The 13,414-nt window shown below is 40.0% G+C and overlaps 1 protein-coding gene and 1 non-coding gene across 2 annotated transcripts; one reads left to right on the top strand and one right to left on the bottom strand.

Annotated features, from left to right (window-relative positions):
• Positions 1–6,157: 6,157 nt before the first annotated feature.
• Positions 6,158–6,230, bottom strand: TRNAA-AGC (transfer RNA alanine (anticodon AGC)). Its single transcript has one exon. It is a non-coding gene; the product is annotated as a tRNA-Ala (tRNA).
• A 2,574-nt stretch (positions 6,231–8,804) lies between these two features.
• Positions 8,805–11,599, top strand: LOC126615598 (flocculation protein FLO11-like). Its single transcript, XM_050283443.1, has 3 exons — positions 8,805–8,987; positions 9,135–11,125; positions 11,232–11,599. Exon 2 carries the CDS (start codon positions 9,341–9,343, stop codon positions 9,974–9,976), a length of 636 nt encoding a protein of 211 aa, XP_050139400.1. The 5' UTR covers positions 8,805–8,987; positions 9,135–9,340; the 3' UTR covers positions 9,977–11,125; positions 11,232–11,599.
• The last annotated feature ends 1,815 nt before the right edge of the window (positions 11,600–13,414 follow it).

Here is a 13,414-nt window from a genome sequence, read left to right as displayed (position 1 = left end):
AACTTCAATGACCGCCGTCAAACAACTAGCCGGTCATGAAGCTTGCCACCTTACATTCTGCCTCAAGCGCCACATAGCAAATCCCCGTTGCAGTCTCATGCACAAACCCTAGGCAGCAGAAAGCACATATATGCCCACGTCCTGCTCACTCCAAATACCACGTCTCTGAAAGCTTCGTTAGGATCCCAGCATCATGCTCTGCCTTCTCCAAAATTAAAGATTCTTAGCATCACAATAAAAAAAAAAAAATATATATATATATATATAATAAAATAATATATATATATATATATGTTTTTATTAAAGAGCTCACTTCTAAATATATATATATATATATATATATGTTTTTATTAAAGAGGTCAATTAAAAAAAAAAATGTATATATGTATGTCTCGGCCCAGCAGCAGAAGGACACACAGACGAACAACAGGTTCGTTATCGAGCACAGGCCCAGAAGCCCAGAACCAGTTGATACCATTAGATGCAGCCCAGGCCCTTCAAAACCAATTACAAATCCGGGCCCAGCTCTCAAAGCCCATCTCCACTCGGATCTCTTCTCATCTCTCAGCTAACTCTCATCTCTCGCACTCTCCCGGATCTCCCTCTTTCGCCGATCAAACCCACACCCACATAACGAGGTACCAGAGCCACCTCGATGACGGCGCAACAGCACTACCGCCCTTGTGAATCTCTCATTCCTCTCCCTCAGTCTTTGTGGAACTTCGGGGCACCCAGAAGGCACCCAAATCCAGGTCCGGCGAGCTCATGGACCTCAAGCTAGAATCCAGATGGTACAACAACTACATGAGAGTTCCTGGATACAATGCAGGAGATGATCAGGAAGAACGAAAGGAGCAGTTTGAAGCCCTCCTAGATCGTCTTCTCTTCATCACCACTCAGCTCTCCCTTTCTTTCTGCCCAGCGAAGAGACTCCGACTCAAGCTCCGACTCCAACTCAACCAGTCCCTCATTCTACAACCTCCAATCACTTCGTGGGGTTTCAAAGGAAATGAAAATGGTAGCAGCTCACACGGGATGCTTCCAGATCTCGGTCAAAACTCGCAGCCGCTTAGCAGTCAGTACTCTGGTGTGCTGGAGCTGTCTCAACAGGGTAGGAGGCAGCAACACTTGGAACTCGGACACACCATGGGCTATGACTCCACCACAGCAGCTGCGCGATCACCAGCTCCTCGGCGCCAAGTTCTTCTCTCGTTGCAGCCAGACCCGCCTTCTCCGACCTTGTTCATTCTCTCGCCCCATTCATATATATATATATATATATATATATCATAGTGGTTGGTGTGCTGTCATATTCTGTGGAGGCCAACTCCAACGCACTCTGCAGAAATAAATATAAAAAAAAGAGGTCGTGGTGGACGGCTAAAAAAAAATATATATATATATATATATTAAAAGAAGAAGAAGAAATCACGGTGGACATCACCATGTGTAAAAAATAAAAAATAAAAGGAGAAATGATTTTAAAAAAAATAAAGGGAGCAGCAATGGTGATGAGGGGAAGCATCTTTCAAAGGCAATCCCAGCTGCCAATTGTTAAAGTAACAGATTGGAGGGATGAGACGGGAAGTTGGCCAACAGCTTCATTTTTGGAGATTACCATTACTAGCGGAAAAGCAAGCATAAGGAAGCATTCAAGGGGAGAGCATTTGGCTTTCACATAAAAAATTAAAAAAAAATAAAAAAAAGTCAAATCAAATTTACATGAGGGGATTTTCAAGGATGATCAAGTGAAGCCTCACCACTTGGTGAAGCTCTAGGAAGAAGAGGCGCCGGAGGTTGGCTGTTTGGCGCCTCATCACTCGGCGGAACCCAGGAGGAGGAGGCACCGAAGGTTGATCATTTAGAGCTTCATTACACGGTACAGCCCCAGAAGACGAAGGCAAATGCCGTTGGAACAAACCCACGAACTTCTGATGATCAAGTAAAATCTGACCATCAGATTCCTGCATCTGGTTAATCTTCCTCTTCATGTTTGTAGCATAGCTATGTGCAAGCCTGTGCAACTGTTTATTCTCATGCTTAAGCCCCCTAATCTCATGTTTGAGACTCATCACTTCAGCCGCCAAGGATTCAACTTGACGGGTTCGAGCAAATAGGCGTTGGGCCATATTAAACACAGAACCTGCACACTGCACACTGAGAGCCAGATAATCCTTAACAGCCAACTCATCAGACTGCTTGGAAAGTAGTCTGTTATCTTTGGGAGTGACAAGGTTCCAGGCCACCACCGCAGCGGTCATATCATTCTTCATCATCGAATCCCCAACAGTAAGAGGACCAGTAGGGGATATGAAGGATGGGCGCCATATGTTGTCTGGAGAAGGCGGGACTACCTCTTCACCAAGGTTCAAATCAAAACAACGGTCGGAGGGTCCAGACATTTTCAAAGGTATTGAAGAAAGAAGAGGTCGGACAAATCAAGATCTTATAAGTGCAAGAAGGGAGTTTCTACAAGCGAAAATTCAAGTGTGCTTTAAAACGAATTGCGTGCCTCTATAAAAATCAATACTCGACTGGATTTCAGAGATTGAAGAGGCGAGCTCAGAATTCGAAGAGGCCAATTCAAAAATCAAAGAGGCAAGCTCAGAAATCGGAGAAGCATCTTGCTTTTCCAGACGCGTCAGCACCCGTCACGCGCAAACTCAGCTTTGCAGAAATCACGGGCAATTTGTCGAAGCGCCAATCCCAAATATCGAAGAGGCGCCAGTCTTTTTTAGCCTCGTCAACACCCGTCACACGCAAGCTCAGCTTTGCGGAAATCACGGGCAATTTGTCGAAAGCGCCGATCCCAGATATCGAAGAGGCGTCAGTCTTTTTCAGCCTCGTCAACACCTGTCACATGCACACTCAGCTTGACGAAAATTACGGACAATTTGTCGAAGATTTCTGATAAAGAAGAAAGCACGTGAAGCCATACTGATCAATCACGCATTGGTTGCCGACACGAGTAAAAGAATAGTACCTCTACATGTACTAAAGAATTTCCTATAACTGTCCACCTTCACCCTCCATAGCAAGGCAGACATACATAACCTTTCTTCATCTCCGAGAACCTTTCTTCATCTCCGAGAATGCCTTCCCAACGAAGCATCTCGAGTCACTCAGTGTTTCTTATTCCTTGGGGTACCTCTGCAAACAAATGACACCAAAGCAAAAGTATCTCATATCACCAGGGTAGAAAGCAAGAGTATCTCATATCATGCGTTCTCCCTGTCTTTTCCTTTGTCCTTGTTCTTACCTACAAAGACAAGGATAAAGAAAACAATATGCCGGAACCTCCACTCAAACTCGGATGCCACATTTGCCTGGAGAACAGATAAGACAAGTGAAAATGATACCTTGCAACATGTGGAGACAACGTGCAGAAGAAACAAGCAGAGAAGAATGCAGTCTTCACAGTCAGCTCAGCAGAAGGAGTCCGAGCTGAGGAACTCAAGAAGCTGCCACATCTGCCTAAAGAAACAAGTAGAGAAGAATGCAGCCTGCACAGTCAGCTCAACAAAAGGAGTTTAAGCTGAAGAACTCGAGAAGATGCTACATTCTGCCAGAAGAATAGATAAAACAAGGGAAAATGATACATTGAAGCATGTGGAGACAAGCACAACAAAGCACGTGCCGATTCATCCGCTACTTCTTCAAAATCAAAAGTATCTCATATCATCAGGTTTGCAATCACTCTGGGTGGAGGACTTGTTTTGACCCTCAAATTCTTGGGTCGACTTGCTAGGCGTTGTGGGCTGCATGTGCCGTTTCACCACCCTTGAATCAAATCCTTAAAGATCAAGTCACTAACTGGAAGAAGAGCCCATCAATCTTGAAGATCATACCGTTGACCAAACTGCTCAGGTGTGAATTAGAAAGATTGAACAAAGCAACAAGTTGTCACCTTCACCTCGTGCCTGCTTGCCATGTGTTCGAGTCAACCTTCAAGAATCAAGCCTCAACGGCCCTTGAAGAAGTTTCCAGCCAAATTTAAGATCAAGCCTTGACGGCCCTTGAGGAAATCACAAGTCCGATTCAAGATCAAGTGTCTACCACTCTTGAATCAAAACCTAGTTCAAGAATAAGCTGTGGAAAATCAACAATTGGAGGGATCCAGAAAATCCTCCAACCCAGTTCAAGATCAAAGCTGTGGAAAGTCAACAAAGCGCAAAAACAAATACGTGCCGATTCATCCACTACCAAAGCCAAAGATCATCTACCACATGAAGCTCCTTGTGGTCCAATTTCAACCTTCAAGATCAAGCCTCGACGGCCCTTGAAGAAATTTCAAACAAAAGTTCAAAAACAAGCCTCAAACGGCCCTCGAAGAAATCTCAAACAAAGTCCAAGAACAAGCCTCAACGGCCCTTGAAGAAATCTCCAGCCCAATTCAAGATCAAACATCGACGGCCCTTGGATCGACATCTACATTAAGAGGCTTCAAAACGCATCTCCTACACGCGACAAGCACATTTATACGACGCACCTTGAAGTGGGGGCATTTGTAGACATCAAAATTTTGGTAAATAAATGTTGATCAATAAATCAAAGTTTCAACGCTCATGTATTACATAAATTTTACACGTAGCGTGTGACTCGACGAAAAATTGAAATGAGTTGGAAAAGTCATCAAACAGGACACGTGTCAACACTTGGCAGAAACGACTTATTTCATCTGGAATATTATATTCAAAGTTAGGCCTTGGAAATTTCTATAAATAGAAGGCTAATTCATTCATTTGAGGGGAACCAATTCATATTACACCTTGAAGCTCTAAAACTCTGAAACTCCGAAGCTCTCAAGCATCCAGGTTCCCGAAGAATCAAGAAAGCCTTCTTCGTTCTTCGTTCATCGTTCTTCCAAGATCAAGCCCCGACAGCCCTTGAAAAAAGTGTTCTTCGTTCCTCGTTCATCGTTCTTCCAAGATCAAGCCCCGACGGCCCTTGGATCAACCATCCACCAATTCAAGATCAAGCCCCAAAGGCCCTTGAAGAACTTCCACCAATTCAAGATCAAGCCCCGACGGCCCTTGAAGAAAGCACCATCGTTCATCATCCGTTCATCCAAGATCAAGCCCCAACGGCCCTTTGGATCAACAACGTCGACAAATCCACACATCCAACCGTTCTTCAAGATTAAGCCCAAAAACCCTTGAAGATCCGTTCATCACTGTTTTTTCAAGATCAAGCCCAAAAGCCCTTGAAGACCCGTTCATCACCGTTATTCAAGATCAAGCCTTAACGGCCCTTGAAGAAACACTCATCCTTAACATCAAGCCCCAACGGCTCCTTGAAGATCCGCTCAAATCCACCTTCAAAGATCAAGCCCACGGCCCCTTGAAGAAACTTCCAACAGTTCATCCAAGATCAAGCCTTAACGGCCCTTGGATCAACGAAACATCCACAAATCAACACCTTACGGAGATCGAATCAGAGGATCAAAATAGAGAGAGATTGTAACCCAAAATCATCAAATACAAATATTTGTTTGTGCACGTTGTTCTTGTCTCTTTCGTTTCAAGAATTTTCCGTGTTCACAATAACCACAAGGGTATTATTAAAACTGTATTTTAATTAGTAAAATTAATATAAGACCAACACCATAGAAAAAAATGGACAAAGATTGTGGAAGATGATCCTCTCCGGATCCACTTTGATCCCTACATTCTAATCGTTTATCATACATTGTGCGAACAGTTTTTGTCAGATATTATATGTGTTTAATTTTAAATAAAAAAATTCAAATGATTTCTGACCGTACAATACACGATGAATGACTAAGATGTACCAAAGATCGGTTTAAAGGACAATATATTTAATTTTAAAAAAAAAAGACAAGATATTTAAAAGGAACATGTCTTGTTTGTTACCTACCACTACAATTAAGTGTAAAGGAATTATGGAAAGATTATGCCATCTTTTGTTTACACTTGATTAAAATGGACCCAAAGTTAAAAAAATTAATTTCATTTGTCTAAACCCTAAAGTGTGTGTTTCTGAGTGTTCTAGGCAGAGGTAATTTGACTTTTATGACCCTGTTGACCTCAAAACTAGCATTGTTGAGTCTTGGTTTGAGGGTGACATGATTGACTTTTCACTATCTGAAGAAACGGTGTCGTATAATGCATGCCAATTGGCAAGGGAATAAAAAAAATGGAGAAGTGGGGTATCGATCCCCATACCTCTCGCATGCTAAGCGAGCGCTCTACCATCTGAGCTACATCCCCATTTTAATTCTTGTATCACATTTATAATTATGCAAAGGGTAACTGTGGAAATTTAGGAATGTTTTCTTGGGAGCTTCACTTTTGAAACCCACCCACCGAAGCAAGGATCCCCACTTTGGGATTTATTCGTTGGGAAAAAGACGAAAACCCCCAATCCGCTTTTACTTGTCGCTACTAACGGGTCTAAGTTGATTTCCCTTTCTTTAACTGTTCAAATGTTTCAGCTCGCTAAGTTTTTAAAGTCTAATGACCGCAGACTAGTGCTTGGATACGGTTTTCTGATTGTAAAATATTTTTTAATTTTTTATTTTTCTTAATCCATATATATTTTTGTTCATCATATAATGAGAATTTTTAAGTACCAATGACAATTCACCTTTTTAATACGGGAATATATGTAAAAGATTAAAATTTTCAATTAAATCATATGAAAAAAAAAATTAAAGTCATAATAGCTTAAAAGATTAAAGTTATAATTTAATAATAAAATAGATGCTACTAAAGTTGGAGAGCAAAATGCCTTCAATCGTGACTTTATGTGACCGACCCAAAAAGATGGACACGTGTAGGTTGCCAAACCCACTACACAAGAAATAAAAAAGCCTCCAACAACTCTTTTTATTTATCTTTTAATTTACTTTATCTTTTTGTACCCGATATTTTAGCCACCCATTCTATTGCAAGACTCTCGTGGGTCCGACCTTTTTCATTCATAATTATCCAGGTTCCCCAAAATGCCCTCATCACTCATCGGTTTTTATTGTGTTTTTTAATATAGGTTTTTTTTTTAAATAAATAAAGAGATTTAATTAAAATTTGAAATCTCGAATATAACCGTCTCCATACAATCAAATTTAAAGCTCTCTTGTTCAAAAATAAAAATAAAAATTTAAAGCTCTTCATGGCCGAAATCAGTAAACAATAATGCCAAAAATATTAGTTCGCTACAGTAAAGTCAAGGTGAGCTAATGTGTAAGCCACAAAGTTTGCTTCTTTGAAGATATGGTTCTGCCTTTTGCAATGAAAATCAGAGGCTAGCCATCTAATATCATCCACAATTGTTTTGAGGTGGGCACCGCCTGAATCACTAGCCTGGAGTCCCGTTCCATCGTTAAGTTCCTAAACCCCTTGCATCTGACATACAAAAGACCCTTTAAAGCAATGGTATCCACAACAAATTGATATATTTATTTATTTATTTGCATGAATTTAGGAGAAAATACATTCTAATTTATACATGGCCATAAAAAGAAGATTGATAGATTGATAGGTTGTGTTTGTTTCACAAGTAAAAATTCGTACTATACTTGATTTTTTCAAAGACATAGGATATTTGATTTGGGTGACTCTAACATTCTCAATATTAAGAGTGCATTGTTTAAGAGTAAGGAACAAAAAAGATTATGATAAAAAAAACTAAGTCAACTACTCGCATTGTTTACAGATACGTGTAACTAAAGACGATACTAAGCATCTTCTGCACTTAAATGAAGTTAGCGTCCAAAGTTGTACTGCTAATAAATGTTCAAATGCAGTAACTTCAACACAATAATCTCATAAGCAAGTGACCATCAAAGAAGCAATCTTGAGAAGGAAGCAGATTCTCTGCCCTCCCACTTTCCGTGCCCTTTTATTTGTGTGGTCACGGTTAAACCACGTCAACATTTTATATTATTTTTTTATAAAAATAATAAAATAAAAAATAATAATAATATATAATGTTGACATAGTTTAACCGTGATCACACAAAATAAAAAAGTATAGAAAAATACAAAAAATAAGAGGACAGAGAATCTGCTTTATCTTGAGAATCCTCAAAGCAACTTTACCTTCGAACACAAGTTTGACAAGACATCAACTACAACACTTTCATTTTTTACATAAACACATGTTTCGAACCATCAATCCTATCAAGAGGGACGTAATAAGACCGATAGGACAATAAATAAATAAAACTATTTTTAGTGACCAATCTTTGTTCCTCTAGTCAATTGTGGAATGAGTATCCTCTTCAGTTTTTTTTTTGTGAGAATTCTAAAAAATTTTAAATTATGTTCCTTGAGTGTACATTATGCGATTAATTTTTATCGGATATTATTAATATTTAATTTTAAATAAAATTATTTAAAATAATTTATGATCACACAATATACGATGAATATATATGATTTGAGGATAAGGATTATGCTTGAAGCTACGACATAAGTTCCATTTTTTTTTTTTTTGAATAAACGATATTATCTACATTAAAGAGAAGGGGGTGGTTAACCTCATAATATAATAAGCATTAATATAGTTCAAATTCGTCTTGCCAAGAATTGAATCTAAGACATTTCACTTATTAATATAACAAAATATCATTATATCGTAATACTAAGTGGTTACGTAAGTTCCAATTTAGGATTTGCATAATCACACGCGATCCTTGTTCGCCCAAAAGGGAAATTGCTTAGGGTATAATAGTAAACAGACAACTCGGCTCCCGTAAATCCAACGAAAGCCAGACCCACTTGTTTAACTATGTTAACAAGACAGTTGTACTGTACATTTCTTATATACAATACAAGAACTGTAGATAGTCATTTCAGATTTGTGCTTTCTTCTTCTCTCCTTCTTCCTCTCTCTCTCCTCTCCGGGGCTCAATTCCCCATTTCATTCCGATCCCCAAAAAATCAGTGCGCGAGAACCAGTAGCAGAGCAAAGAAGGAGAGGTGATTACTGCCTCTGGTCCAAGTGAGAATTTTCTCGCTCGATTTGGTAATTTTCCATCACTTTCTCGAGAAAATAATCACGGGTCTTCGTTTTGAATGTTTAATTTTCATGGGTTGTGTTTTTCGTGTGTTGGGTAATCGTTTTTACGCCGTTCTTGAATCTAATTTTCAGTTTTGATAATTTGATTTACAGAGAAATAGGTGATTTTTCTGATCTGAATCTGATCCGGATCTGGGTCTTCGATTGGACTGACTTTCCGTGCGATTATTACCGTAAATTTGTAATCTTTGAGCATTTTGAGCCCTGGGGCTGAGCTGTAGAAGTGGATCTAGTCGTTTGCTCTGAAAATCGGACTGACTCGGCCGAGTTATACTCTTTGACTCACTGAATCTTTGGTAATGGAGACTCTTCATGTTGTGGCGCAGCATAAGAACCAGTACTACAGCCGGGGGAAGTCACACGGCCCGGGCAGAGTCGGCCCGTCGCCGTCCAAGGGCTTCCGAGGGATCAATTGCCGGACTTTCCAATCCGGGTCAGGTATGCTCCCTACCCCGTCCAAGGCTTGCTCTACTCCTGTATCCAAACAGAGAGCATGCTCTGCTTCTCCTTCTCCTAGGATAACTGCACCTAGTCCAAACAAGACGCATACACCTAGTCCAGTTTCACAGTCCGATAGCAGGACACTGAGTAAAAGCACCCCAATTGCTATCAATGTCAAAAACTCGAAGAAAGGCAAGCACTTCAATGGAAGTTTTTCATTTTCTGAGCTCTGGGCCGGCCCGGCTTACTCCAACTCTCCCCCACCGAGTTCGTTGCCAATCCCCAAGTTTTCAATCCGTCCCAAGAGAACCGTGTCGCTCGAATTGCCCAAGTCGCCCGCTGACAGCGAAATGCACCACCCAATTGCCAAGTCTGCACCTGCATCCCCAACTAGGGAGCATGGTGGGTCTGCTGCTAGGGATCTCTTTGACAACGCTGACTCCGCGACCAAGACTCTGCGTCGCATTCTGAATCTCGATGTTGACGATGAATGAATGGCGGATGGAGCACTAAGGCTCCTGTAAATAGGGTTTAGATTGTTTATAGAATGAATAAATTGGTTGGTAGACTTGGTAGTCGTGGGGGTTGTGATGAGTGTGTTTAGTTTTCTGTGGTGGTGCTACAAGTTAAAGTCATGGTTGTGGTGGGTTAACGATCTCTGGATGTTGGATGTGGAGTTGGTATTGGGAGATGAATGGTTTGTTCGTAGAAATTGGCATGGTACGTGTAATACGGGATTTTCGACATGGTTGGAACTGACCGAATTTTTAAGGAAGCAGAAGGAAATAGTGGTAGGCTTGTACTATCGAAGCGGATGTTGTCTGCACTTTGGAATGCGGGAGATGAATGTTGGGAAAAACTGACATTGAATGTGTGATATGGGATTTTCGACGTGGAACTTAACTGAAATTTTAAGGAAGCAGAAGGGAAATAGTGGTACAAGGCGTGTACTTTTGAAGCGGATGGTTGCCAGCTTTCTGGAATGGGAGGGATTGTGCAACTCGTCATTACATATGAAAGCAGAGGGAAACTACATTAGACTTGAATGTTCTAATGTAATCCCCTCACAAGTTCGCTAATTCTTGTTAACCCTTTTAGAGTTAGGTATACTGTATAATGTGTAGGGATCTGTCCATAAGAGCTCTGTTGGTTTCTATAGGTTTCGTTTTTCTTCTGCATTGCGTCTTTGCTTCCTTAAGATTTAGAGTTAGTGTCCGTATAAATAGTCTAACATCGGTTAGTCTCTTTGTTCCGTAGTTCAGCATTGTCCCAATAGCTGCTTAGGTAATCTTCTTTCATTAAACTCTCTGCCTTTGCTGTTATAGCCTTGTTTGCCTTCATACTCAACGTAACGTTCTTTACTTCTGATAACAATCTAACCCCTTTAACTACACTCTTATCAAAGGGTGTTCCGCCCCCTTCACCATCTTTTCTGTTTTTTAAGAAAGAAAAGAGGGAAGGGGGAGTGTGATTGTTCATTCGTACTTCTGCTTCATTGCTTCTTCAGGTCTTTAGGGTTGGTCAATCTGTGGTTCTGTCCTGTAAGATGTCCTGAGTTGTTCTTGTAAATGAATTGTGCCGGTTGTGGTCTTCACATCGTTTTCATCCATGGAGGTTGTTAATCTCGCCCTGCCATCAACAAGGTAATAAATCTGTTTTCCAGGTTCCCTTTCATTGTTTTGCTTCCCAACTATTCTTCTATAGTTTGTTGCAGTTGTAACTAATATCTTCTTAATGCGTGTGAAGCAGGGTGCAAGTTGGGAAAGTATTCCGGAGGTGTTTTCGTTAGCAGTTCATGATGTAGTCCCATACGCGTATGATGGTTCCTTGGTGAAGGCAAATGCAGTTCCAGTATATCATCACTTGTGTTGAGGAATGGATGATATGTGGAAAATCTCTCTTTGTCTTGTGTACCGGGGATTCCATCGATCGGACAATTGTCTTTGTCGGGTGGAGTATTGTAGCGTCGGACAAATATGTGGTCGCCATTTATATCGTCTACTTAAATTTCAATGTTGAGTCTGTTCTTCTGTTGTCTAATTTAAACTTCGATGCTAGCTTGCTTATCTTCGTCTTTCAGATCCGTACTTTAATTTTATGGAAGTTTACATTATTTATCTTTACAGTTTTTATGTGCTTTGTTGTTCGAAAGCTTATTACTGCGCTCACTGATTCGTACAGATTCAAGGGTTTGAATCTGCGAGTTAGTGATGTTTTGTTGCTATGAGAATTTGAAACTTGACACTGTTCACACAAAATTTCAGTCCGAAGGATTGTCTTCGGAGAGATTTTGGCAGTTCTTCGGAGAGATTTTGGGTACAGCTGCCCGTGTCACAACCCGCTGCTTTCGAGCCCCATACGGACATTTTTGCTGAACAGAGAGTTAAAGGAAAATTAATGAAAAGGGCTTAAAAATTTTGAGTTTTAACGATAAGAACAAAATAAAGGGTAAAGTAAATAGTATCAGGTTTGACTTTTTAGTATAAAAATGTGGTTTTTCATTAAAGTGAACAATACTGCGGGTTTTTCGTTAAAACTTCCACAGAGTATTTGAGTATTAGAAAAGTGACTTACGTGAAACAAGGATGCCTAGGTGGGCGGTATCTTAAACATGTTACGTGTTTCAATGTATGATGTGCGGCCACTTTAGAGTCTCTCGTTTCATGATAGTTTTTCAATAGGGGAGTGATAGCAGTACCCCTTCTATCATCATGCACACTTGTTTTTTATTATTTTTTGTCTTGGTTTATTGATCCAATCCAAGGTGTGAAAGGAGAAAGCGTGTTTATCATTTCCCTTCTCGATAATTTGTATGCAATTTGCTTCTCTGAATTATTGCAACTGAGTGTTCTTTTTCCTTTTCCCAGTTTTTTTCACTCCAATCATTGCTGCTCTGTGGTCCAATTTTTCACTGTGGTATAGGCGTGGAATGTGAACAGAAGAAAGGGATGACTGCCAAAGCCAAATTTGACAGACAGCCATCCTTTTTTTTCGATCCCTTTAAGCACCCCTTTGGCCTAAACTAGTCTTCTTTTACCCCTACCCTCATCACATCTTCAAAGTGCTTTTGGCTTTTCTTGGTAACTTGGCCTCGTCATTAGCTTTGCTCACTCATGCGAAGAGATTCTGTCTTGCAACTGAGGACATACTCTATTGTTTTTATCTTTATTCTATACTTTCATCTCGTGATAATAGAGATAGATATAAGAAGATATTTTATCGAATACACTATAATCTCTTCATTTATACATCCGTCGTTAGCTTTGCTCATTTACACCGAGAATCTATTGTGTAACCTAACTACCTAAGATATACTGTATCCACCCACCATGCATCCACCATAAGTTTGTTGATACAAGGAGGATATATCTTCAGATGTACAACGTAATTTCTGTACTTATACATCCATCACAAGTTTTGCTTACTCACACAAGAACTTATGTTGTGCAATCGAAGATATACCTCTCATTTAATACATCCCCACATGATCATAGACGACGGAAAAATATGATATCCCGGATACACAGCAGAATCTCTCAATTTGTATACCATCATGGTATGATGGATGCTGCAAGCAGAGAAGTTGGTAATGATAGGGCAAACTAATATAATAAAAATGATAGTAAAAGTTTCGATATTTGGGACTACCTTCTGCAATTTGCATAGTTCTCAACTGCTACCGATATTTAATTATCCGGGCCATCGAGTAAAGTATAATATTGGTCTGCAACTTTGGATCCATTTCTTCTCTATTTATTTTAACTTTATCCGATCAAAATGTCGACACTTATTAATTATTCTGATGTGTTTATTGGAGATGAGAGGACCTCATTGTTTAAAGTCTAAGGGTTAACGAATTTGGACCGTTCAAAAGAGAAAGAACATGGATTCCTAGTTTATGTGAGGTGGGCTATCAGAATGAGTTAACGGAA

This window comes from Malus sylvestris, chromosome 3, assembly GCF_916048215.2.
Source record: "Malus sylvestris chromosome 3, drMalSylv7.2, whole genome shotgun sequence".
NCBI lineage: Eukaryota > Viridiplantae > Streptophyta > Magnoliopsida > Rosales > Rosaceae > Malus > Malus sylvestris.
Note: the sequence above shows the minus strand (reverse complement) of the source record. Positions and strands in the feature narration are given on the sequence as shown.